The 27,535-nt window shown below is 41.7% G+C and overlaps 2 protein-coding genes across 3 annotated transcripts; one reads left to right on the top strand and one right to left on the bottom strand.

Moving 5' to 3' along the window:
• Positions 1-452: 452 nt before the first annotated feature.
• mrrf (mitochondrial ribosome recycling factor) lies at positions 453-15,180 on the bottom strand. The gene is made up of 7 exons (XM_020082350.2): positions 15,042-15,180; positions 11,606-11,779; positions 11,332-11,484; positions 7,063-7,181; positions 2,926-3,017; positions 1,589-1,748; positions 453-1,290 (listed from the first exon to the last, which is right to left on the bottom strand). Exons 2-7 carry the CDS (start codon positions 11,775-11,777, stop codon positions 1,213-1,215), a joined length of 774 nt encoding a protein of 257 aa, XP_019937909.2. The 5' UTR covers positions 11,778-11,779; positions 15,042-15,180; the 3' UTR covers positions 453-1,212.
• On the top strand, positions 15,121-27,535 carry rbm18 (RNA binding motif protein 18). 2 transcript variants are annotated; one of them, XM_020082353.2, is made up of 6 exons: positions 15,121-15,531; positions 16,384-16,497; positions 20,575-20,701; positions 21,434-21,514; positions 24,573-24,673; positions 26,626-27,535. In XM_020082353.2, the coding sequence occupies exons 2-6, from the start codon at positions 16,391-16,393 to the stop codon at positions 26,807-26,809; spliced, it is 600 nt and encodes a 199-aa protein (XP_019937912.1). In that variant the 5' UTR covers positions 15,121-15,531; positions 16,384-16,390; the 3' UTR covers positions 26,810-27,535. The 2 variants fall into 2 exon arrangements, with proteins under 2 accessions (XP_019937912.1, XP_019937910.1); XM_020082351.2 differs by having other exon boundaries at positions 15,148-15,531; positions 21,434-21,520.

Raw genomic sequence — 27,535 nt, 5'->3', positions numbered from 1 at the left:
GTGGTGAAGTTGCATGTTGCAAGAGAACCTGTGGCAGCCTTCAGTTGTCATAAAAACTCAAAAGGTTTTTAGTTTGTCCAGTGTGAGCTACTCTGCCAGCTACTAAAGCCATTTTCACACATGAACTACGGAAAATGTCAAAAGAATCGTGTCTGAACATTTTTCATTGTTTGTCTTCCATATATGAAGAACACATTTGTGTTCTCACATACAGCCCCTTACCGATCTGATCTGCTCGCACCTCCCTGACCTTTAGGAGTTCAGCTCCTTAAAGACAAAGAGACGACATCAAAAGCCTCTTTTCCTAATGGACAGTTGTGGCAGCAGCAGCCGTGGCCGCGAGGTCTGTGCACAGGAAAACTCCATTATCACTCCAACTAATGGCTGAGGGGGCGACTTCAAACCAAAAGTGGGGGAAAAGAAAACAGGAGAAAGAAAGATGACGCACACAGTACAAAGCAGTGTTTCTTTAATGGAGTCCATCAATAATGTTACTTTCCTGACTTTATTATGTTTAAAAGAGAGTAGCCATATTATCAATCCTAGACAAAGGCAGAAATTAAAGAGCTTTTTTTTTTTTACTCAAGTGCATCTTTAACAGACTTCGAATCAATGTGAAACAAATGTTTGGCAACACGCTAATGATATCTGTTCAGCTGGCTCCTGCGTCTCTGGAACAAACTCTCTCTCTCGCCACCGAGACAAACCCGCAGCCAGTTTACATTCAGACGGGTGCGCTTGTTTTATATAAACAGACAGCCCTTGTGGCGGAGAGTTTGATTAGGAGGAGGCCCGCAAATCCCATTAAAAGTCTATTCGTCCCTCGCTCCGAGTTTTGTTTGAAGACAGGACGGGTAACAAGGGAGGAGGGAAGTGACTGGCAGTCTGTCCTTGTTGTTGTTGTTTCCGTGCCAATCTGTGTTTATGCAGTGACAGATAAACACAGATACAACCCAGCAGCGAAGAGACGAACTCTGCTTGTGATGTGAGCAGGAACCAAAGCCCAGTGTCTGCTGGGAAAACCCAACACGCACCACTGGACCCATGACGTGTTTCTGATGGGGATTCAAATGAAACTACCTCCTCAATGTGATCCAGTCACCGTCTGTTACCGACACAGTCACATGTTGCTGTTGTGTATGTCCACCAGTACGTTTGTCTACAACCAAATGATACGATAATAAGACCTGTGTGTTCATTTTACAGTCACTGTCATCCTAACAGCTCCTTGGTCTTGGCTGCAAACTGTTTGTCAATGTCCACTGCCATGCTGTCCGCCATCAGCTGAATCTGTGAGGGCAGAGAGGAAGACAGGAAAAGATAAACATGCTTTTTATTAGAGTCCATGAATACATCGGTTAGATAAAATGAATATAAAAAATATTAGCCTTTCTGCAAAAATGTGGTCTAATATAAAAACTTTCATTTTACAGAATGAACGATGCAGAAAATGTTTAAATTCTATGGAAAACTAAATGTATATTTTCTACATTTAATTTAAAAAATGTGGTTGTATTTGTGTTTTCTTCATCATTATATATCATAATCACTAATGTGGAACATCACTGTGTTTCTTTCTGTCTGGTACCTGTTTCTCTACGAGTCGGATGGTGTCCTCCGAGTGTCCCTCCTTCGCCTTTTTCACCTGTGCGACAGCGTTGGATCGCACTCTCCTCAGTGAGTCTTTGGCCTTGTTGCTGAACTGTTTGGCGAGCTTAGCGAGGTTCTCTCTGTGTTCTCGTGTCACTCTGCAAGGTAGAAAGAGAACGATGGTAACAAAGAGAAGGTAATGACCGCTGGAACACACACACATGCTCTGTTTTGTCCCTGTAGAACACCAAACACATAATGGGTGGGGGTGCTAAGTGCTTGTAAGCATGAAGTTTAATCATCTTACTTCTGACTCGTAGCAACCGTATAACAACAATCACTTTCCGAGGTCTTGGACCTGAGCTGAAACATCCATCAAGCAGATAACTTTGCATTTGTTGATCGATAAAAACAACAACTTCCCATCTCACTCTCCCTCTTTGTCCTTAATTGGCATTTTTTCGCTGCTTTTTTTTTTTTTTTTGTGCCTTTGGGACTATTTGCAAACAATCCAAGTGCGGCGTCTATTTACCGCAAACAATGCAGCCTAATTACAGATTCCAGGGCCAATCAAGGAGCGCCTTCTCCTTGGAAATGCAAATGGAGGCTTGGAGCGTGCCGAGACTGATTGCAGGGGGAAAGCAGTCTGACTCTTGTGTCCCTCCTCTGCCAGACTAACACCTGCTGCTCCACGTGCACGCACGCACATGCACGCGCTTGCACACACAGACATACGTGCATATCATCTTAGGCCGGCAATTATTTATGTACATGTGTATATATGTAAAGAAAAATACTGTAAGAAAAATACTGTATACACTGAGTGGTTTAGTGAGTGAGTGACAAATAGTTTTGTGTGAAGTTGTTTGACTTGGCAGACAGAAAGAGAGAGAGAGAAAAAGAGAGAGAGGGGTCTACATAGAATAAAGAGAGTGTGACCTGACGCTCACATCAACACACCGGGGGTCTCTATACATCTACAAGCAAAAGGCAATAAATCTGTCAATTACAGCTCTGCATGAGAAAAGTTAAAGTATCTGTTAATGGAGTGAAATACAAAACCAGAGGTGAGACTAACTGTAAGGTTTAACTGTGATACTTCATGAAAATGAGAATTTTCACAAACATGAAAATACAATTAACATTCTGACTAATCAGTAATCGACAAATCTGGAAAAAGTGATTGTTTCACAACTAGCAGATGTTAAAATATAGATCAAAGATATATAAGAGTTAAAGAGACAAAAACAAGATGGATGATAGACGAGCTGGAAAGGAATGAAAATGCATTATCCTGTGTGTGTATGTGTGTGTGTGAGAGAGAAAGAGACTCACTTGGGAACGGGCACCTTGATAATTGTCCCGTCCACCTCTGGGTTTAGATTCATTCCACTCTCTCTCAGGGCACGAGTGGCAACCGCTGTAGCCTGGGGTCACACACACACACACAGACATATGAAAGTGTGCTTTGCTTTGAGATCTGGTGTGAATTGGAAAGCAGCACTACAACTGCAGGTAGTGGCTCAGCTCCAGCTGGCAATAATTAAGGTGTTACACTGTGCATATCGTGCATGTGTGTGTGTGTGTGTGTGTGTGTGTGTGTGTGTGTGTGTGTGTGTGTCAGGGGAAGCCCATGCAGTGTGGAAGTGCCTCGGGCCACTGTCAGCGCTGGGCCCTGTGGGAGCGGACTGAGAGGTTGCAGGGCAGGGCACTGACTTCTGGTGACCTCACAGGAGAGTCTGCTTATGCTTGTGTGTGATATATGGAGATATCATCTGAACACATGTGCAGCGCCTCTGTATGATTTTATTCACTTGAACGTCAAAACATTATCCTGCGTGTGGTCAGCTCAGGATCAAATGTGGGGGTGAAAGAGAGCAGGAGTCAGTATATCTGGTGTTCGGAGACATTGACGCTGTGGTTTTTAGACATGGTACAATCTCAGTCATGGAGGTTAATCAACAATGATGACAACTTTTCAGATCAACCCAACCCGTTATCTATCTATTCAGTCATATTGCAAACCTTAATACTTTTAACTTTACTTCCACAGATTGATCAAACACGACATTGTTTTCAAATATAATGTCTTTTACTGAAGGATGATTCTGTCGAGATCAGATTAACTTCATTATATTTGCTGTGGTTTATGATGCAGCTGCATAAAAATCTCTATGTCCATGAAATCTTGACACAGCGATGGTCTTATTACAAACACATTTATATACAAGCTTGATGTACACTGGAAAAGTTTATCAACAGCATTAAATACATGCCCAGAACAGGAAAAAACTAAAGCTCAGCCAATGCTGGATTATTAAGGTTGATGCTGATATTGATTATTGTTTGTTGTACATGATCAGCAGTGTTTCCAAACTTCCCTGTTTCAGGTGCTTGAAAACTCAGGTATAACCATAGCACAGTGACGTATAACAAAACTAAAATGCAGTGGTGTGGATGCAGCCTGGGTTTTAGTAAAGAAGACTGTAAACTGTTTATTTGGTCCCAAATATTACAAGAAATAAAAACAGCTGTATGAAATTTCCTTCTTCACTGTGTCCAAAATATGTTCTTGAAAACCTTATAGCACCTATCATCTTTATAAAGGATGCAGATAATCAGAGGGAAATGAAAAGAAGAACATTGTGTTTCTTGAGGGAACGAGTATGAGCGTGGACACTGGCAGCTGATACGTGATATCTCAACACGAGACAAGAGATCAGACAAAGCTCCTGAGGTTCTGAAAAGTGCTGGTGTACAGTCACACAATACTTTGATAATATTAACTAACTGATCTTTCTTTGTAATGTTATTCAAAAGTTGATTCTTATTCCTTTGACAGGCGTGCAGGCCGACCGGCAGGCGGAAAAAGAAGCTTTGCATGAGACTCAGTGGTAATTATTAAAACAGCACTCACATATGTGAGACATAAAGACATTATCCACTATATACAACACAATCCCCTGGTCCAGCAAACACTACATTAGAACCAGAGAGCTGTAGTTAAACAGAGCGCGCACACACACGGGAGGAAGCCAGATCCTTTGAATAACTGAAGTCACACTCTTCAAACCAATCATGCAACCATGACAATTCCCTCAGCAGAGATTTACAAAGTGTGCAAATGTGCAATGTGAGGAATAAGAGCGGATCACTTCCACTTTTTTTTTTTACCCCGCTCTACCCTTCTCCTCTTTCTCGACAGCTCCCTCTGGCCTCTTCCGCTCGGGGAAAGAAATGGCAGCGAGATTAAAGGAATTTATTTGTGTGCATTAAATCAATTCATGGGAGTTTCTTTTCATTTGTTAAAATCATCCGGGGCGCAGGCCTCTGGTTGCTCTCTTTGAGTGTGGGGTGATAGATTCAGCCCATACCTATGTTTGATTGTTCTCAGCATCGAATTCATCACCGCTTCCCCCCTGTCCCACGTCCACGCCGGTGGTTACGGAAAACCTAGCGGAATTTTTTTTGGTCTGGAATGGCCCGAGCAGGTTCTGGTTAATATGTTAGAGGGGAAGAGAGATTACGCTGAAGTTTCACATCAAACGCTGACGGCCCGGTTCAAAGCAAAGCAGAGCTGAGCTTGTTTGTGTGTGTGTGTGTGTGTGTGTGTGTGTGTGTGTGTGTGTGTGTGTGTGTGTGTGTGTGTGTGTGTGTGTGTGTGTGTGTGTGTGTGTGCATAAAAGAGTGAGTCCAGAAGAAAAGAAAGTTTTATGGACAAAGCAGTGGGATGCTTTAACGTGCACACTCACACACATACTAAAACACATGCACCAAATTGCTCTTAGCTGTTGTTGGTTCCACTGCACCTAATGAATGAGTGGGAAACAATGGCAGGCCTCTGGAGTGCCTGGTAATGGATAGGCGTCATTATAAGCGTATTAGCTCTGGGCACAGTGGTCTCAGCCCTGTGTGGGACACAGGCAACGCAGGGCACACCCGGGTAGAGTCATGTGTGTGTGTGTTCATGAATGTGTGTGTTGACGCGTGTGTGGTCTGTGGTCGGCCTTTCAGGGAAGGAAACAGACTCATTCAGCCTGATTCAGGTTGAACACTGGATTTCCTGATCTGAGACGCTGATAAATATCTCTAAATAGATTTACAGGTGATATTGGTACAAAGCCGAACAAAGAGGTGAAATCACAACGCTCTGTGTCACAATCGCCAGCTAGAAAAACAGAAGGACAAAGATATGCCTTTGAATGTCTGCTTAGAAAAGCTGGTTTAATTCCTTGTTAATTTGTGGAGACACTACAATCTGGAGCAGGTTATGATATTGTGTTACGGCAGACTGCTTGTCCATAACGTCTTAATCTTTTGTTTTTCCTTCCTGTTTATTGGATCTGTTTTTATATCGGTGGCTTGAGGATTGGCTCTAGAGTCGACTGGTTGGTCTACCGCTCTGGTCAGACTGAAATGGATTACCATGACATTTTATACGAACATTCATGGTCCCCAGAGGAAGAAGTCCACTGACTCATTAAGTGATCCAATATCTTAATCTGTACTGGATGGATTGGGACTAGAGCCCAACAGATATGGATTTTTGGGAGCCAATGCAGAAAAGGATAAGAGGGAGCAAAAAAAAAAAAGATTCCAATTTTGATATATAAGCTAAAATATATATTTAAAAATGGGAATTAAAACTCTTATGACTAAGAAACCTAACTGAGGCTTGATATTTTCCATAAACTTTATGATAAAAAACTAGAAATAATAAAAAAAAAAAAAAACAAACATATAGAACCTAAAATTAAGAAAATAAACATATTTATATGAATGCACATCTTTTCTGCTTTGTTTATTCTGTGAAATAAAAGTTTTTATAATTGACGGTCGGTCCGACTCTTAACGGGATGCCAAAGTCATGTGCTTAGTTTGTGCTTTTGCCATATATTTTTTAAAATTTATATAGGCTCAATGGCTAGTTAAATCATTGACTGTGCCCCCCCCCCCCCCCCCCCTGTGTGATATTTCTCTCTGGAGCTCTGATTGGTACAGCGTTATATCATCTACAAAAGGAAAAGAGAAAAAGAAAAATAATCTATTCCTTTCTAACCTGGGGGTAAAATGAGGTCATTTCCTATTCTGTGACAACTCACACGCAGGCACAGCCACATCTCCATGCATGCACACACAGAGTTTGAGTTCTTGTTGCTATCTGTCACCCCCAGAACAAAGGGCTCCTCGAGTCATCAATCAATTAGCCTCTGAGACACAGTTGGAGAGAGAGAGAGAGGCAGGTCAGGTTTCATTTACAAAGACTGATGTGAGATCTGAGTTCTGCTCTGGCTCAATTTTCCCTCAGTGAGGAACGTCTATCTGTCTGTGCTGGGGATTATTTTGATAAAGCTTTTAGTTACTGGGCGTTCGTCTGTGTGAGACAAACCAATACCGGTAGGGAGAATCAGTATTGGTGTGTGTGTGTGTGTGTGTGTGTGTGTGTGTGTGTGTGTGTGTGTGTCGTCTTACCTCAGGGAAGCTGCTCATATTGACCATAATGAGCAGAGGTGATTTCATGGAGATCTGACCCAGCTGGTTGAGAGGGAACTTTCCATCTTGAGTCGCCACAACAATGTGATCCAGAGCTCCTACAAAAGCAGATACATGGAAATGATTATTTACTTTATTAATTTACCCACTTTGGCCATTTAAGGAACAAAGAGCATTTAGTTTCTATAGAACATTTGTAGAGTCAAGTTAAATTCTGTAGTTGCCGATATGCTTAAATAAATTCTAAAAAGTCAAAACTCAAATTCAAAATTGAACGTCACCTTATATCAACTGTTAAACTGTTATTGATGAGGTTTATCGTTTCATAATATCTGCAAACATCTTTATAACTAGATGTTAGTTTATTGGGTTTATTTAAACACCATATTGTTACAATATTTGTTTTAATCTTAAGTATCGACATCAGAATCGACCCCAAAAAAAATGTATCAATCAGAAATCAATGGCTTGTGGTAAAATACAGAGTTTCCATGATATCATCTCTTCTCTCTGTCAACACTGAGAGAAGCACAGGTAGGTTTGCCAACATGAGTTGACTTCTGTCCCTTCCTCCCTCCATCACTCTCTTCATCTCCCCTGTCCGTCCCTCACTCCGCCAATCCGCCCCTCTCCCTCTCCTCCATCTGGCTAACCTCAGACGCAGTTGTTTCCTTCTTCCCCAACTCTGCCTTACATCACTCGCTCCCTGCTTACCCAGAGGGGGCTGTGCTGCTGGTGGCTCTGTGTGTACAGGGGAGGTGGAAGGGAAGCCAGTTTTTCTCTATACGATCAATTCATGACATGATTTCAGAGGCAAAAAAAAAACAATACACCGGTCAGAGATTAAACACAGAAGAAGAAATTAAAAATCAAAAGGATGGTATGATGTGATGAAATGGATACCTATTATTTAAAGAGCCGCACCCCGGCTGAATCACTGACATACTGTCTGCCTGCCAATTATTCTGTCTCCCTCTTTGACTTCAAACATCCCGTTTGTGTGCGGGTCTGAACCTGCCCGTCCCCATCACGCAGTACGTCTCCATGTACATGCTTATGTCCATATCTGTGACCTTCTGCCTGTCCATCTTTGTTACCTTTGGCTTGACAATGAGCACCTACACATCTGCTAGTACTTTTGGAGAGACAGTAATTTCTAACTATAAATATGGAGGTTGAGGAGGGGGCTGAGAGAAGGACGGCCTAAGAAGTATCTGCCAAATATCAGAAAATTGTTCTTTAACAAAATAGTTCCCGTGATCTAACATTATGATTATAAATGACTATTTTAAATGATATAAATACACATGACCCTTTTTAATTTTCTTTTTACTCTGAAAGAGATGTGTTGTTTTGCCGTTCCTGTCACTGGCACAGCATTAATCAGGCTGCATCATTTGTTAACTAAGTTTTGACACTGGGGTGACAGGTGGTGAGGACGGGTACCATACTGTGATTGAAACATCCCCAGTTCAGTTTCTCCCCAGAGACCTTTAATGACTATCAGCTCCCCTTCTCTCTCTCCCCCCTAATTTCCCGTCACCTCTCTACTAAACCATCTTGAAAAAAAGGCAGATAAAAACTTTGTTATAAATAGTGCTCCTTTCGTATCAGGGGGTCATTGTGCAGCCGTTTGTGCACATCTTAATTTAGGAGTATGGGCAACAGAGCCACTAGTATGGCTGTAGCCTCTTAGTCCCGTTAGACACCTCATCCACAAAGAGACCTTGATATTGTGAGACCATTGTGCATGGGATAATCAAAAACGGTTTTCTACAGAAGGATGGGAAACGGGCCGAGAGAGAACCCATCAAATTTTGGCACGAATCCAGACTAAGGAGCATTTCAAGAAAATTAGTTTTCATTTTCTTTAACATTGTGATATCTGGCTTTTTTAAATATCTTTTCTCTACTGGTGTTGTTTTAAGTCACAGTCCACTCTGTTTTAAAGTTTCCTTGGAAACAGAGCAGGTTTCTGGGACAGATCACCCATCTGTGACTCACCACAATGTGCTGGTCATCGCACCGATCCCTTCTCTCTACATCTATCTGTGACTTTGTGCTGTACGCCACACACAAACAAACACATACAGTGTGCATTCATGGCAACACACAGCAGTGAATACACTCATATCCACACACACACACACAAGCTTAATGAGAGCCAGATGAGAGGTTCATGGAACAAACACATACACTCGAACCAGACACACACATATACACACACACATTGAGAAAACTGACGTCATTCCATTCCACCATCTCATCTCTCCTGTCAGCTCTAAGTCCTGCTGCCTCCCTGGATTACAGTGCAGCTGGACGGATGAGAGGGGGATGCACGGAGCGGAGGAGAGCAGTGAGGGATACACAGATGGAGGGAGAAGACAGGGAGGATGACAGGATGTAGGGACGGAGGCAAGAATGGCGAGAGACACAAAGGCAGGAGAACAGAAGAGATGGAGGGAGTAAACGAGGGAACTCTCAAAATTCTTGAACTTTTGTTCACAGGGCAAAAGTTTCCATGTGGATCAATAAGAAATTTGAAATCAAAAGGTAAGAAGCATCACAGGCAGAGGCCAAAATATAAATCTGGGAATTATTGGAAAAACAAGAAAGGAGTAAGTATGAGAGGGAGAAAGGGAGGGGCTGAAGATAGAAAAATGACTCAGAGCAAAAAGCTGTTGATAAATGTTAAAGATCAAGATGAAAACTAAACAGATGAAGAAATAGAGAAGTGAAACAATTGGATGTGAGAGTTAAACCATAAAAATCAAGTTTGTGTTTGTGCTCTTGTTGCCTGCTCGTCGTGTAAAAGAAAACGGCTGCACACAAAGAGCACATCAAGCGTCAGAGAGAGGGAAACTTCCGCTGAGGAGGAAAAGATCAAGAAACGTTCAGTTTTGTAGTCTGATTCCAGTGGCCGCCCCGTCCCTCGAGAGCTTCCATTATACACCCCACCTCGAATTCCCCCACAACCCGACTCCCATTTGTTAGAACCCAGAGGCAAAGGGTCATGACCTGGATGTAGTTGAGGGGAAACTGGGGTCAAGGTGAGGTCACACAGGCCTCTACCTCACTCTGAGCCTTTAGGCCATTTGTCAGGTAGATTCAAAAAGGAAGGTTTACTCGCTTATGTTTAAAGGGAAATTCTGCTCTGCACAGTACGTGATGCACATTAAATGTTAAACTGCACCTTTAAAGTTACACTAAATTCAGGCATCGTACAGTTCATGCATGTGCACTATGTTCATTGTGATGTTTTGTATTTATTTCATAAATTCAAAGTTTGGAATGATCTTGTAAAGTAGAAGTAATCTCCATAAACAGATTCTGCATGTGAATAAACAGAATCTGTAGGGGAGGGTTCTGGTTTCAGTTTCTAGATTAACCAATAGGTTTTGAGCAGGCTTTGGTTGTGAACAGAACAGAAGATGGAGCCTTGTCCTGGATATCTTCCGTCTACACTGGAACCCCCCAAAATATTGGCCGATGCCCCCACTCTCACCAATTTTGTGCTCTGAGATTGCTCCATGTGTGACCTCAGCACTCAGCTTTCTCCATCAAGATTGTACGGTGCTCTGAGGTGTTTCATGGCTGAGCGTGATCTCATGGACGCTTGCAGTCCATCCAGAATAACAATATGGGGGTGGAGGATATAACAACCAGTTCATACAGAGAGGAGTGAAAGCTGTTTGTAGAGATGTAACTGAAAAATATTTGGGGAAAAAAGATTCAAACAAAGGTTTCACCCGAGGCAAACATTTTATAATTCAGGTCTGAGCTGCAGGGCTCTGGGAGGTCATGCAGAAACATACTTTTGAATGTAGGAAATGTTTATGGAAAATAGACAAAAAATTACTTTTCTCATGAGGCTACAGGCAGGAGCACTGAGGTCATGGACGATTAAATAAAGGAAACCCATTTATAACAGAGACATGTGGCTGTATGTGAGACCATATTCAATTTACTGCATTTATTCTCTTGTCCTTGCAAGTTTTTCTTCATTGAGGATTAAAACATTTACAGGAATGGACAAAATTTGGGTAATTAAATGTAGCCCTTACATTTGTGATTGTACATATTTGACTATTCTTCCATTTATTTCCACTTTCTGTTTAATCAAACGTCAACTTGGCACAACTGGAGAGTTATTTGGTTTTGTGTTTTAATAAGTTATCGTTTGATCAGACTGAAGAGACGCACACTGAAAACGAGAGTCCAAGAAAGAAGTAGAGATAAACTAAATACCTGGAGAGGTTCGGATGCTGAGGTTGCGTGTGAAGTCGTCTTTGAGCGCATTGAGAACAGCTGTCATGTCCGCCTTCACTTCTTCCAGACTGATGATGTCCTCCACCAAAGCTGAATTAATATTCACCTTCGACGACTGGCCCTTTGCCTTGGCTTGTAAGATGAGAGGGAGAGAAGGACTGAGGGATGAGGATTAAGATAAATAATGTCTAATCAAGTAACGCACATCCAGGGGCTGTTTGTGCAGTCCAGTGTTTGTAATGTCCTCACTGACCTTTTGACTTTTTGGTGGCGTAGAGTCTGGTGCACGCAGCAGGGTAAGAGGTGATGTTGGGGCACAGCGGCGCTGCACTGACCCTGGATGTGACCGCCAGAGGAGACCTGAGCTGTCGAACCAGGGACTGACACAGCAGAGGTCTCAGCCGGCTCAGATGATTCAGAGCCATAACTACAAGAGAAACAACAGAAACAAGAGTTCTACTGGGTCCAAAGCAACATCATTGAGTTTTAAATTTCATATAATCAGAGGTTGTCCACAGATCACAAAAATCTGTTGGAATGTCAGTTGTAATATCATCAAAATGAGGTAGTAACTCATATCAGCCAGTAGGAGGTAGGCCTACATCTTGTACAGATGTATAGTGCTATGATCTCCTGTAAGTGATGAGAATCATTATTAGAAACAGCAGCTCGTTTTGTGGTTTACAAAACTTAAACATGGGAGGAAACATTTCCCATTGGATATTAATGCAATTTATCAAATTTGTCATCTCAAATATCAAAATATCTTTACAGTAGAGTGTGTGTCCTCCTGCCCTGAACAAGATCTGTTACTTTCTTAATAAATCAATTTAGGGCAGGACTATAAAATGTCAGAAAGTCTACCACAGTTTCTTTAAGCCCATTGTGACGTCTTCTAATGTTATCATACAATTATATAGACATAATAATGTGCTTGATTTTCTATGCAAGATGTGAACAAAAACTAAGAGGCTGCAGCTTTGGAATGTTTGGCATTTTTGATTGATGGATAAATGGACTTTTGAATGAGACACCAAGTTTGTGTTGATCAACTAATTGATTGAGTTTCACTGACTGGATTGTGGACTCTGCCTCAAAGCAGATTTTATCTGAGTATATAAAGCAGAGAGGAGGAAGAATAACCCTTATGAATCCAATCATACATACACAGGCTACATTACAAGCAGGAAAAATGTGTCACCGTGTTCTTACTCTATCCTGCATGGCATTCCTGAGGAGGAACCTCCCATCTCAAAAACTGCCTCTTGGAGTGTGAACCGTGTCACTGAGCCTCAGCGCCCACACACAAACACACACATACACACACAAGTGCAGACAAACTCTTAGATATCGAAGCCCAGAGACACAAACACACGCTAAAGCCCGTCTTTCACAGTCAGTGGCTGTGAACAGCTCGCGGTGCACTGCAGCCTGAGTGACACCCTCCATTGTGTGGTGTGTATTTATGACTGTAAACTCAGAGCTGTGAGGAGAAACAATCCGTGTTGCTGGAGTCAAAACTATTTGGTCTCACATGAGAGGAGCTTTCACAGATGCATCATGTTTCTGAGAGGTGAAGATTAGCAGTTAATTCTCAGCTTTGAGTCCAAAAGAGACAAAATGGATCAGACTAAAAAACGGACTAACAGGCTTTAATTAAATACAAACTTTAAGTTGTTTGTTTTATTACGTCTGGGTCTGTGAATTGACACAGAATCACACATTTTAAATAAAAAATCTTTAAAGATGTGAAGTGTTATTGTATTTTAATTTTCTACACATTTTCACAAAGTCTGATCATTTCAAGTTTTTCTTTTAACTAGACACAAATATTCTTGATTTTAAAAAACAAGTAAGACGTCTCATCACATATCATTCACCAAGTTCTCTCAGATATGAGTCAACCAAAACCTCTCATTTGTCAAATGTTCATGTGTTTGCTGTTTTTCCGCCAGAATAAACAAATTCTGAAGTTTTTAATCAAAAATGTTTCAGAATCAGCCTTAAATAACCCATCGCCTTTAAAATCTGTTAACAATACTGATCTTGCTTTCCTCAACCAGCCTTGGTTAGTCCCGGGTTACTTCAACGAATTCCAAACATATTCCACTGGCAATATGTGGTCGACCACCAGCTACAACACAAACCCACAACAGGCACCCGTGGCTGGCAGGTTTCCTCTCACGCTGATATGATTTGGTGAGCTGCGGCAGAGCAGATAGGCCGAGATGTGGGACAGTGACAGATCTCTTTGCAGGGGAAGTCGAGCAGAAAAAGTGAAGCACAGGTGTTCGCTGGGATACTGTCGCCTCACATCCTGTACATTTCACACACGGCAGCAGCTGCAGACACACCCCTGCTACTTGCAGCAGCAGAAGCCAGCTGGTGAGCCCGCATGATCTCACCTCTGTACCTTTTACAGTTTGAGCAGAAAATAATGAGGCGGAGGATCTGACGGTGCTCTGCCTCATCAAACAAACAGCTCCCACTGTGGCAGCGACAACTGATTGTTTCAAAATATCACTCATGTCTCTCTTTCTCTTTTTGTTCAAGTGATTCAAGCATTAAATGACCTGGATCCCTGATACATCTCTTAGCTTCTCTCTTTCCACTCCCAGATCTCTCAGGTCCTCTGACCAGCCCATCCCTCGGACGAGGTTAAGGGCCAATGGAGTGTTTTCCGCTTCCAAAGAAATACTGAAGGGTAAACTGAAGACCCTTGGTTTCTCAAGCTTTTGAGTTATAATTTATTCACTGGTTGGTTTTATTCTTGTACGTCCCTTTATATTTTTAGAAAATATTATAATATATTATTTAGAAAATGTTGGAAAATGTTGATTGTTACTTCCTGCAGCCCAAGGTGACATCCTCACATTGTATTTCTGTTTGGTTACTGGTCTAAAAACAAATATATTCATGTTACATTGCTTCTGATGAAAGAGGAAACTGTTACTTATATTTTAAAAACTTAAACCTGCAATGGTTTGACATGTTTGCTTGACAAATTATCATTTGATCATCTGACTAATATTTGTGAAGTTATTGAAGTCTGCTACTCGTCAGTGGTGATTGAACTTCACAAAACATTGACCTACATCCAGGTTCATCACTCTTGTTGTTGTCTGGTGATATTTTGCAGCACATGTGTTGTCAAATTGAAGTTGTTTTATTCTTGATTTGCACATCTTTTTTCTTTTAACTGAAAATGGCATTCATTTCCTTAAAATCTTATCTTCCTCTCAGGGGAACCTCACATGTGTTCAGGGCAAACTGAGCAGATATGAGAATATAAATCAACGTGGGAAGGTTTCATTGTTAAATGTGTTTGTATCGATGTCAGTCAGTCCTGCAGGTGACACCAGGTTGGTTCAGAGCTTTGTGTTCTTATTTCAACGTCAGTAAACAACAACATTACAGAGCAAATACACTGTTAGTTAGAAAAGAACACGGAGCATTCATTAAAGCAGCAGCTCCTGACACATTATAAACAGTCTATGGTTCTTACACCTGAAGACACAGTGTCTGGTCCTGACGCTGAATGAAAGCAGAGGTGTGAAGGTCGGTGTTGTCACATGTAGAGGACAGAAACTGACGTAAACCGATTAAACGTCACAGATAAACACTGACCTAACGTCTGTTTACGTAAAACAACATCCTCCATGTGTAAGTGAACCAGAAACGTGACTTACCTCCAGGTTTGTCTTTATCAGAAGCTTGAGAGCTGCAGACAGAGACACATCAGGGGGAAGCACATTTGACACCGATGACGTCGTCCCCATGCGCCGCGGTTTACCCACATCCGGGTGAGTGCTTGATAGTTTAAACGGGTACGCCGAATGAGCGGGGTTTCACTCCGAGGCGGGGAGCCACAAGCCCCGGCGCGATCCGGCGAAGAGAGGCGGGTGTTAGGGTGAGAAAACCGAGCGCTCCCTCCTGACGCCGCGTCCAGCTAAACAAACTACATCATCACCCCGCGCCTTTGTTGTCAGGCTGCAACCGTCCATCGGCCCCAGCTAGCTACACCGACCCGCTCTGCAGGAGGACAACCGAGAGGAGAAACACGCTCATAATGAACCGTGTTACGTTTCTATGCAGCTGAATCCTCCCGACAGAGGGATCAGAGGCGGGTTGAGCTGAAGGAATCAGTCGCTGTTTGAGGAAGGTCGACAGAACGAGGAGGTGAGCTAATGCTAGCTCGCTAACTGCTAGCTCCACCGCTGCTCGTCTAAAACCGACTGTTAACTGTTTAGTGGGAATGTTGACACGATCGTGGCTGAATGAGTTGCACTGTGGACGTTTCAGGCTCTTCTCGCTTCACACGCCCGCGTTAACCAGCTAACATCCATAATTTAGCCTGGTGTCGGCTAAGCTAACGTTAGCTGGCAGGAAGTCAGAGGGAGAGAACTTGGTGTGTGTTGAGGTTTTGAGGTAGCACGGTAGTTTTTATGAGGCTCTGAAGAATAAAACTCACTCTGCATCATAACACGACAGAGACTGGGATTCTGAACTGCAAATAAAACCAAAGACTGTGTGTTTCTATGACGTACAATCACTGATCTGCACATGTTTGTGTCTATGTAACATACTTGCAGATATGTATGCTTTGAGATAACATTAAGGTTAGATCTAATATCAGTAATTTAAAAGCAGAAATTAGTCTTGTATTGAAATCAGATTGAGAAATTCCCTGTTCTAATGATCTATCTATGTAACTTTGGTAGTTTGAATTTATCTCCTCAATACAACACAAAGGAAGAGTCTGGAGTTGAATGTCATTAAGTGGTTAAATCAGATTATTTCTGATCATCTGTCGAAATATGCCACACGCCTTCTGCTCAGTCGTGTCAGCCACGGTTCTCAGAAATATAATATAGTGTTAATTTGTAAGATTATATTTTAATATTCCTATTTACAGCTTACTTTTCTGCACAGCATTTTTCTCTCTTAATGTCTTTTGTCTAGCGCAGTTTTTAAAAAGCTACTTGAATTTATTTGAAAGTCTAATATCTCTGTTTCCTCCCCCTTGCTCAGAGTCCACATGTCGTCGGCAGCAGAGACGGTGGAAAATGCTTCCATCATTTCAGAGAGTGTGTCCCATGATGGAAACCGTTTGTGGATAGGCAACATCGACCCCAAAATCACAGAGTGAGTAAATCCAGTTATTTAACAAACTGCAGCATCATGTTGAGTATTGGTTATCAAAGAGCCCGGTCAGTTTGTCTCATCTTGATACATATAATTAGAGCTAAAACAACTAGAGCAACAGTGCAATTTATGTGTCGTACAATCTAATTATCTGATTTCAAGGCATTAAAAGTTATTAGAATATAAATTTGAATTTTATTTCCCTGGAAAGCTTAACATTTCAACATGTGAGCTTGGCACCTGAGTGAAAAACAACGTTAGTGATTTTAGCAGCAATAAGTGTTGGATCTGAGGAGGCTGTCGTGTACGATATGAACCTGAAGCAGTGCTTTTTAACTCGCCTGACTCTGCCTCATAGAGAGGCAACACATTGTGTGTGCTCGTATATGATTGATTAACTGTGTGCATAGTATGTGTGTGTGTGTCGCAGTCTGAGACTGAGCAGACTGGGCTGGGTGTGTGAAAGAGAGGCAGCGAGGCGTGGAGACCTGCTGTGCTAAGGAGCAGCCATCATTCCTCACTCACCTGCCCTGTTTACGCTCTCTGTGTCAGTCTGGTGTGTGTCTGTGTGTGTCTGTGTGTGTCTGTGTGTGTGTGTCTGTGTGTGTGTGTGTGTGTGTGTGTGTGTGTGTGTGTGTGTCTGTGTGTGTCTGTGTGTGTGCATGTGTGTGTGTGTGTGTGTGTGTGTGCATGTGCATGCTTAAGCATGTTTAAGTACACAGTTAATGTTTGGGTGGCTGCTGGTGGAGGTGCAGGCTTCAAAACACTGAGGTGTCTGTGTTCATTATTTGTCTGTCTTGCTTTACACGACATCATGTATACAAGCAGACATCCTTCAGTTGTTTGTGTGTGTGTATAAGTGGGATTGGAGCACACCGTTATGTATGATGCGATGGAGAGGTGGTTTTTTTTCTTGGGGTGAGGGGTGTGTTTGTGTGCCTGTGGGGGAATGCTGGAGAATGTATGGGCTGCAGCTCTGGTGGGAGTCTAGACAGACGTTTCCTTCCCCTTTCCCTGCTCTGCTCTACTTCTCCTTAAATAGCCCAGTACGTTACAGTATAGAGGGAAAACAAGAGAAATGCCCGTGGCCCCTGATGCTGATTGGGAAGATTAATTAGCTCCTGGATAGCTTACGTAGTGCAACCCCTGTTTGTCCCGGTGAGTCACAGCAAAACTCAGTGCGGAGGGGGATTGTAGACCTGAAATGCAAGGTGCTGACTATGAGTATGTGATGCCAAAACATGGGACAACACAGGTCGCTTTCAAAATATTAAATGAATAGTGAATAAATTTATTGTGCAAGCTTTTTCTTAGCTAATTAAAGTCATTAATCATGACTTGGATTTTAGGTGTAATTATTTTTTTAATTTAATTTCTCTTACAGGTATTGTTTTCAGATTTACAGTTATTTGGAAGAAATCATGGTTAATCTATGTACTTTTTTAAAAATCTGTTTTTGCCCTTCTCACGGAGCAGAAACACAGCAGGTGGAACCACAGTTTTCACCACATATTCAGGTTTTTTGTTCTGTTGGTTGCTCAGAGAGGGAATTTCTCATTAGTGGTAATCCATCACCTTCTTCCTCTTTGTTCACCCCCTGGCCCGTCATGCTACAAGTTGTGTTGTGTGTCTGGAAGTTGTCGTGGTTTTTATAGAAGCCCTTGTAACCATCATCTTACTCTGCAGACTGCAGGCTTATGTAGAAATTACAGTTCGCTGCCTTGTCAGAAAGTAACCCCACCCCCCCACCCCATCCAAATCTATTCCTCCTCCACTCAAATTTTTTTCTCCCCTCTGACCTGCACTTTTTTGTATCAAATCCTTCTCCCCCTTCCTTCCTTTCTTCTTTTCCTTCCTTCCTTCCTCTTTTGTGGGTTTCTTAGCTCTTGTATCTCTCCTACCTGGCTCCTCACCTCCTCTCATCTCTTGGCTTCTCCAATCCTCCTCTTCCTCCACCTTTCACCTTGACGCTAACATCCCCTCTCTGAACTTTACTCTTCCTCTCCCCCACCTTCCCCTCCCTTTCCTCGGCCCCTCTCCTCCTCTTCCTCCGGTGGTTTTTACAACCCCCAGGAGGAGCGGCCCATTGTGGTTCAGCTCACCAGCATCCAAAAATGTTCTTAGAGTGTCTGCCATCTGATCCCTCTCACATTAACCCATATGCACAAATATGCAGCATGTATTCATTTGAATACATACCTGTATTAAAACACTGATTTTACTTTCTAGCATCATTGCATTAGGCTGACATGTCATTTCCTGATCAGCGTTGTAGAAGTTCAGCGGTGCACAAACTATTTGAGTAAGAGTGAAGAAAAGTCCTATAAGTAATAACTTTATTATAGTATAGTCTTTCCTGTTTAAATAAGCCTGTAGTGCAGGAAGAGCCACCTTCACATGGGAGCCTTACAGGGTGTTGTCTGGGAAAAGCAGAAATTCTCCTTGGCCTAAAATCCTCGAGGGAGTCGTAGAGGGGTGGAAGACATTAGTACAACCTGTCGTTTAAAGCCACACATCACCCTCTGTGTCCCACACTGAATCTTATACACACACACACACACACACACACACACACACACACACACACACACACACACATTCAGGATTAAGAATAACAACAATAAACAATAAAAGGTTGAATAATTCATTATTCTCCTGTCTCTATTGTCCTGTCATACGAAACACTCATTCTTGGGCCTGGACACAAGGTAACAGCACTAAGGCAAATGCACTGGAAGATTTCAATAAAGATACGTGTATATTATATATATATTATATATTTTTATATTCCATAAATGTATGAATTCGAGGAACATTGATATAGTGATGCATGAGAAAATGTGATTGATCAAACTGTGCTTTAAGAGGAAATTAAATGTTTTTTTCATCTCTACTAGTTTCCTCTGAGGCACGTTATGTAAACTACAGAGTGAACTGGTTTGTAAGCAGGGGTGGTGTCATCTGTACTTTCTGTTTCCAGTGAGATAAACCAAAGTTGATCTCAATTGTTTAATTCAAGGACTTAGACAGGCACCTCTCAGGGGTTAAGAATGACTCAGGGAGACACTGTATATGAGAATTAATCGATATGCAGAAAATACATCTGCAAAAAACGTGATTGATTTATTCTGTTAGTTAAATTCTTGTCGGGATCACTGGCTCCAGCCTCTGGTATATGAATATTTGGTGTATTTCTTTGTATTCAATGGTGAGATATGATATCTTTCTTAGAGATTATTGAACAAACAATGAATCGAGAAAATAATTTGTAGACTAATCAATAATGTAAATGGTCCATAGCTGCAGCCCAATGAGTATCAGAGGTCTGAAACCAAAATCTGAAAATTAGACAGTCCCAAATTATGCATTCACAAAAATTAGAATATTGCACATTGATTTAATTTCACTTTGTCGATTAGTGAAATGAAATAAGAACCTGCTGCTCAGCATGTCTTGGAAACATGAAGACACCACCTGTTTTTACAGCCATATACAGCAGCAATGAAAGCTGTCTTCATGTGACCCTGAAGTCATTCCTCAAAATAATAATGTTTTATTTTTCCCCCATGGCAGCTAGTGGTCAGCAACATGTGCTCACACACTCACACATAACTCTTCGGTGACCACATATCTGTGTTCATGTGTAGTCCAACAGTCTCCGGCAGGTCCACGCAGCCAGTGGATGTTTGTGCGGAGCTCAGAGCCCAGGGGGGATTTTAGGCTTCCTCTGTTTTATTCCCTCATTGTCCTACTACTGTATCCTCAGCATTGTCTCAATAAAAGATTTACTGTCAGTGGCAGCCACACCAGCTGGCTCGCTGCTAAAGAGGTGTCAGAGAGAGAAAGCTGTCGTTCTCGTTAGCTCCATCTGATACAGTCACAGGCTTCAGGGTGCCGAATGCAGCGTGGGGTGCAGGTCTACGTAGGCTGACTGTACATCGTGCATGTTGTAAATCATAAAGGGGATGTTATAATCATGTATGTTACAGTTGCAGTACATTCTTAAATGCTAAACCTACATACTAACCAGGATTTGACTCTGTCTTTTCTTCTGTCATGTGACCTCTGTCTCGGCAGGTATCACCTTGTGAAGTTGTTGGAGAGGTTTGGGCAGGTGAAGCAGTTTGACTTCCTGTTCCATAAGTCTGGGCCTTTAGAGGGACAGCCACGGGGCTACTGCTTCGTCAACTTCAGCACCAGAGAGGTACACACAAGATGAAGTGATTTGTATTTGATTCATTTTTAGATGAACAAAATCTGAAGCTTTGTGCTTATCTCAAGTGTCTATCCCCAATGTGTTCTTTCATAAAAACTACATGCAACATGTGCACATTTTTAAGTATTTAAGTACGTATTTGAATAAATTACTAAATCTGCATCCTGTCAATCATTGGGATTAGTACTAATGATGGACCAATAAAAATGATACACAGTGTCTACATTGACGTGTGTTACACAGACTGATCGAGTCTGACAGCAAGACTGCATTTCTTTTAAAACAGGAGTCTATAGCCGGCTCAGCCTTTCAGGTTCAGCAGGCAGTATTTGTTTTGGAATGAGCTCAGGGATCATGATAAACATCTCGTTTCACAGCTACTATCTATCAGTGGGATATGACGCCCACCCAATAGGAATATACAGAGGAAGTGTGTGTTTATCTTACTCACTCACACACACACTTAGAAACCTGCTGACACACACACAGATAAAAGTACTTAATTTATATATTTAGCATCAAAGCCACTCATTTGATCAGATAAACCTGCATTTACTCACACAGCCTCTGAAACACACGCAGTTGTTGTCTATGTGTGTGAAGTGGCACATCATCATCTGTGGACTAATGATTTAATGACTCGAGTGCATCATCATCACGGCTGATTTTTAATCATAATTGTTAAAGATCTGATTCTCTTTTTCCTCCATGTGCCCGCAGGAAGCGGAGCGGGCGATCCAGTGTTTAAATGGGAAGCTAGCTTTATCCAAGAAGCTGGTCGTGCGCTGGGCGCACGCACAGGTGAGGGTGAGTGTCAAACTTCTGTTCCATTTTATAAAATTAAAAATATTACACTGCCTGATGGCTCAGTGGATTAAGACATAAAAAGTAGAGCATGACAGAGGTTGGCTGATGATATCGGCTGATATGAAACTTTCATAGACGTATCGTTATCGACATCAGCCTTTTCAGAGAACTTTCATTTCACCTAATAATCAACGCAGACAAGATTTTCATTCATGTTTGAATTTTATGTAAAAAAAATCTTTTTTTGATTAAATTTCTACATATTTGGTTGTATTTTCTTTTTATTTAATTATTTATTATAAAGTTTGTTTTAATTGTAAAATATGAAGCCTCAGTTGCACTTAAATTGTCAAAACTATTTTATAACAACAAACAGAAAACGTTACCATTTTTTTCTACATATATATTCGCTGATATATTGATATATCTATAGGTTAGCCAGAGGAAATGTTAAGAGTGGAACTCTTAAAAAAAATTCTTAGGATGAACATTGTGGACTGGGACACCACTTGTACCTCTGGTAAAAGCTATTCAAAGCATCTTTCGATTTTCATTTTCACATTAGTCCTGCAGTGGTCAGTGTATGGAGAGCAGTGGGATCCCAGCAAAGCTTATGTCTGTATCTAACAATGGACAGCCTACTGGCAATGGGTGAGGGGATATCCTGTATAGAGACGAATCACGCCCTACACACACACACACACACACACACACACACACACACACACACACACACACACACACACACACACACACACACACATACACATACTATCGTGAGGTCAAGGTCAACCCTGCCGCCTCTGAGACAACACTCTGTCGGATAAATCTGCTCACACATTGATTGTGGCTGAACTCGATCCACCGTTACAACCAAAAATAGAAACCCGGGTTATGATGGTGTGATAAACTGTGAATTTGAACAGTTTTTATCTTAAATCTTCCATAAACACCAGACTGACAATTTTATGTTTTTATGTTTTTACTTTTTATTGGAAGAAAGTGGTTCCGGTGTCTGTTACATACAGGAACTAGTTTTAGGACTTAGTGCATAAAACTTTAGGCTCCAACAACTGTGTCTTATTGTGAGTCACAGTTGTTGTACTCTCATGTGTTTGTGAAGCTGCAGAGTGAGTGGGAGGATGAGAGTCTGTGTTTTTGCACTTTCTTTCTATCTTTCTGATGAGATAAAGTTTAAATGTTGAGTTATCCTGAAAGAGTTAAACATATGAGACCTTCTCAGCCAGTGGCAATCACTTGGGATTTTCTTAAGTTTGATGCGCTGATTATCGTTGAACACACAGCCCATGAAGGTGGTATTTGTGATTTTGGGTTTTGTTCTGAGACACAAGAGCTGAAGTCTCATGTTGAAATTCTCTCTGTGCTTTTTACAGTGTGATCTTTATTTGACCACTAATATTTGAGCAGTTTTCCAGCAGTGGGGCCAGCGTGCGTTCAGCTGAATGTGATATTTGAGTTTTTTGACCAGGTTTCTCTTCACTGACTCTGACACAGAAGTGACATGTTGGGATAAGTGAGTCAGAGACAGTTTGTGCTGGAGTCATCGACAGATTTCCACACTTACATCTTGATTTTATTACATTGTATTGAAAGAGAGGAAATTATGTTGATGGACATTTTAGCATTGAAGTGTTTGGTCCTACTCTCAACAAACATCCTTGAATTTCCAAATCTATCATTGCAACTGTTTAACAATTGTGTCTTATTGTTTTATATTGATCAATACACAGTTTAGCCATTTTGTCTGTTATGTGAATGTTTATTGAAAAGGAAAGATGTACAGTAATTAACATGCAACTAACATGTACTTGAACCAGATACCGCCATGCAGGCTTGATTCACCAGTCCCAGTCTGGTTGATGGTTAAAAGAGAAATGATGCACATTTAAAGGTTCATGAGAATAAATTGATTCCAATCCATCCATCGAGCATTCACTGGCAACTGTTCTGTTAATTGACCTAATAGCCTTTTTTAAGATAAAATTACTAAATATTTAAAAATTAAAAAGAAGCAATTTCAATATGTCAAGTTACAATCAAATAAATTGTTGATTATTTGAGAAAATAATCAGCAGTTTATTGTATAAAAAACGTAGTTAATGGTTTTGCACATGACATGTGACCGTTATCAGCCATGTAACATGTTAAACACTTAAATCCAGCTGTGAGGTTTTTATAGTGTAGGCTGCTGAGATGTTTTTATGCATTCCAGCTACGAGCCTTTAGAAATAGGTGGAAGGGAAGGGTCCTGGCTGGTGGAGCAGTCATTGTTTTAGACCTATTCTTAGCTTTACATGTTCTTTATTTCTCCGGACAGAATGAAAGACCTCGTGTGTGCTTTTCGTGCATGTATGTAACTTAACTTCAGTGCCACGTCCAGCAGCTGTGACACTGTCCGATGATTTCCAAGCATCACATTCCTGCCAATGGCTGGGGGGGGGTGTCTCTCAAACTCGTCATGTGACCCCTGTTTTGTTTTTGTCTCTTTCTTTTTTTCTCTCCACAGGTTTGAAGAAGTCTGTGTTGGCTGGTGGAGATGTGTGGAAGGGGGTTTTGAAAGGAATGAGTGCAGACGTTGGTTGTGGCTCCTCAGCTGCTCCCTCATGCCTTTAGGGCGTGACCATGAGCTGGACGCACACACGCTCCCGTTTGGTTTCTGTCTGTTTGACCAGACGCAAACAAAATCAACGCAACAGTTTAGTGACAAACAGTGATGCTCAGGTTTTTGTGTGTTTAGCAGAAACAAAAATTCCAAGTTTATCAGCCACAACAAAATTCTAGATGTAATGAGATGCTGGGTGGGAGCTGTAATCCACATCATCAGCATCGACACACAATCTGCATTAGATTCTCTGTCTGAACAGGACTGTCTTCCATCTTTAGTCTCTCCCACTGACTGTCTGTTTCTGTGACTGTCAACATGTCTCTTTCTCACCTGTTATTTTATCCCTTTGTTTGTGTCTCTCCATCTGTGTCCATCACTGTTTGTGTGGTTGTTTTTTGGTTTGGTCCATGTGTGTGTCATCTGCAGAGGTTTGAAGGTTTCCGTAACGACAAGACGATGCCTCCGAGCCTGGAGCCGTCGTGCAGCGGTGCGGGAGAGGACGGAGCCTTAACAGCCAATCACCTCAGGTTGGTACAAAACACACAACACAGTTCTAATCGTTGCTGTTGCAGTGTTTTCACTCCTCTTAGTGTACGTCCACACTTAAATGGTTGAATGTGAAAACACTTAAATAGTGGATTAAAGCTTAAACCAGCCTCCAGAGTGGATGGATCTGAAATTGACATGGAAAACTGAACCTTTCGAAAAGGATTACGTGACATGGTTAGAAGCTGTCTGGCAGGAAACTTAAGGAAAAAATTTATTTGCCTCTACTTTCTCCTAAATGTCATTTTAGCCAATTGCATGAGACAGAAGTTACTAAGCTGACCGTGTGTTGGACGATCTGAAACAACATTCCTCTGGCAATTTGTGTAACTTTCGGAAACTGGCATTGTTACATTCACATGCAAGTCCTGCACGTCTCACTCAAGCTCTTTAAATTTCCACACAATACTTCTCTCACTTTCATGAACGCAATAAACGCCTTCGAGGAAACATTGTGTGGAGCTTTATCCCCCACGTCCCTATAGCTATAAACACTTCAAAGATATTATATGTAACAATTCAAAATGTTTAAAAACAACTAGATATTTGTCATGTGTGTTATGATGTTTTGTTGACTTGTTTACTTACATCATTTAAAATGTTTCCAACAAGGTTCAAAGAATCCAAACTTGTATTCAAGGTAACAGGACGTTGAATTTTGGTCGCCTCTTCACTGCGCTCTTCACTTTCTTTGTCCGTCTCCACTACAACATCAACATCGGGGTCAAAGAACTTATGACGAAGGAAAACGCACTGCTAGCTAGTCTGCCTTTGTAATTATCACTCATAATGGATCACAAATATTCATATCTCTTTTCTACATAACGTGAATAAAACTTGAAAACTTAACCTCATCCGTGAACATGATTTGCACCTGAGTGGCGTCCGGTACATTTTCATCGGCAATGGTGGCAAGACATCAACTCCCATGATCCCACGCTGCTTAATGACATCATTAAACGCTGTTCTTTTTTGATTGAGAGACCCCTAGTGGCTGAGTTACATATCGTATGTTCAACCTGCAGATGCGTTCCGATTGGCACAAACACCTCTTTTGAACATACGGCCTCCTTCATTAACCTGTGTCGCTCATCTACCTTCACACATCCTCGTCTGTTCTCCAGCTCGGCCCTGAAATGATCACTGCAGAGCTCGGAGTGCTCGATGCGTTCTGCCACAAACCTCAGTTCAAGCTGAGTTCATCTGGACTCACACTTTGGCTCCAAAAGCTCCTGGGTGGAAACGCTAAAGTTCTGTCAAAGTAAATTACAACATGTTTCGTTGTTGTGGCTACACTTGCGACCTGACATCAGCATATGCTCACACACACACACACACACACACACACACACACACACACACACACACACACACACACACACACACACACACACTGTGAGTGCGCCAGTCACATGGAGCACTGTTAAAAGGCCTCTTGTGCTCGTGGTGTCAACTCTTGCCGAGACAATCCAGTGTGTGTAGCAGAGCATTGGCCGACGGTGCTTCTCAGGAAAGGTTGCACACTTTGATTCTAGTGTAAACCTCAAAATCACTCTCCGCACAGAACAGGAGAGGAAATATATACAGTCTTTTCCTGCTTCGTGCACCGATATCCCCTCTAGGTGTTCCCTCGCTCTTACACTTGTTCACTTGTTTCCTCGTTCACTCACCTGCACCGTAATCTTTCTTCCAACCTCCTCTCACTTGCTCCTTCAGTAACAGATTTTCTCGCAGTCTCTTGCTCGTTCCCCTTTTCCCCTCACTTCTCTCCATAATACTAAGAGCACTAATAACTCCTCTTCTTTCCCCCTTCAGCCACGAGCCGAGATCTGTCCATCACTCATTCCGTCTCTCACCCTCACGTCCGACACTGGTATTTTCCCGCCCTCACATCTCCTCTCTCCCTCTCTTTTATTTTCCTCACATCCTCCAGCACGAGTGCTAAAATCCGCGCCATCGAGGCCAAGCTCCAGATGATGGATGAGAATCCAGACGATGACTACTCGGGCCCGTCGGCCTACGTTCACAACAAACCACCAGAGAGGAAACGATGGGAGCCCTACAATAAATCCCACCACAACAACCAGAGCAGGCCCTTCCGCAAGTTTAGGAGATGACCCCATGCTCAGAGACAACCCCCACCACCACACCTCAGACCCCCACCCACACACATACAGACTCTATACAATAGATATTATACAGACTTTATCTGGGACTAAAAGATTTTTGAAGTTGTTCCTTTAAGACCCTGGACTCTTTGAGGAGAAGTAAGTGTTTTATTATCAGGGCCCGAGCACTGACAGTGTGAGGACACTTTTGGAATTGCTTCGATTATGATTATTTTTATTTTCAGTACATAATTAGTTATCATTTAGTCTTCAATGATATCCCAAACCTGCCTGCTGTACAGGTTGGTTCCCTCATCAGTCTCAAGCTTTCTCATTGTTACAGAGATTTAATGCAGGTGCATCATCCAGCAGTGATTTACAGCCACTAAAGAAAAGAGAAATTATTATTAAGGCGTTTCAGTTTTGTTTGTTTTAACTTCTAGATCGAATTATTTAAATGAGGTGTCCTCACTTTTCAGTGTTTGTCTTGATTCAAGACGTCAGGAGAAAGAAATAAGATTTATAACGGGTTTGTATTAATGGAGTTTAAATGAGAAGCCACTCAGCGACTATTAATGTAAGCACCAGTTTTTTTGTGTCATGTTTTTTTCCTAATATTTTTTTTTCTTGAATCCAATTTTTCTACGACTGCAGTCCAATCACTTTTTGCAAACGTTTTGTGGTGTGGAGAGTGTTTTTATTTTCATTTTCAATTAAAGGTAATTAAATATCTCA

The sequence above is a fragment of the Paralichthys olivaceus genome, chromosome 18 (genome assembly GCF_024713975.1).
Source record: "Paralichthys olivaceus isolate ysfri-2021 chromosome 18, ASM2471397v2, whole genome shotgun sequence".
Taxonomy (NCBI): Eukaryota; Metazoa; Chordata; class Actinopteri; order Pleuronectiformes; family Paralichthyidae; genus Paralichthys; species Paralichthys olivaceus.
Note: the sequence above shows the minus strand (reverse complement) of the source record. Positions and strands in the feature narration are given on the sequence as shown.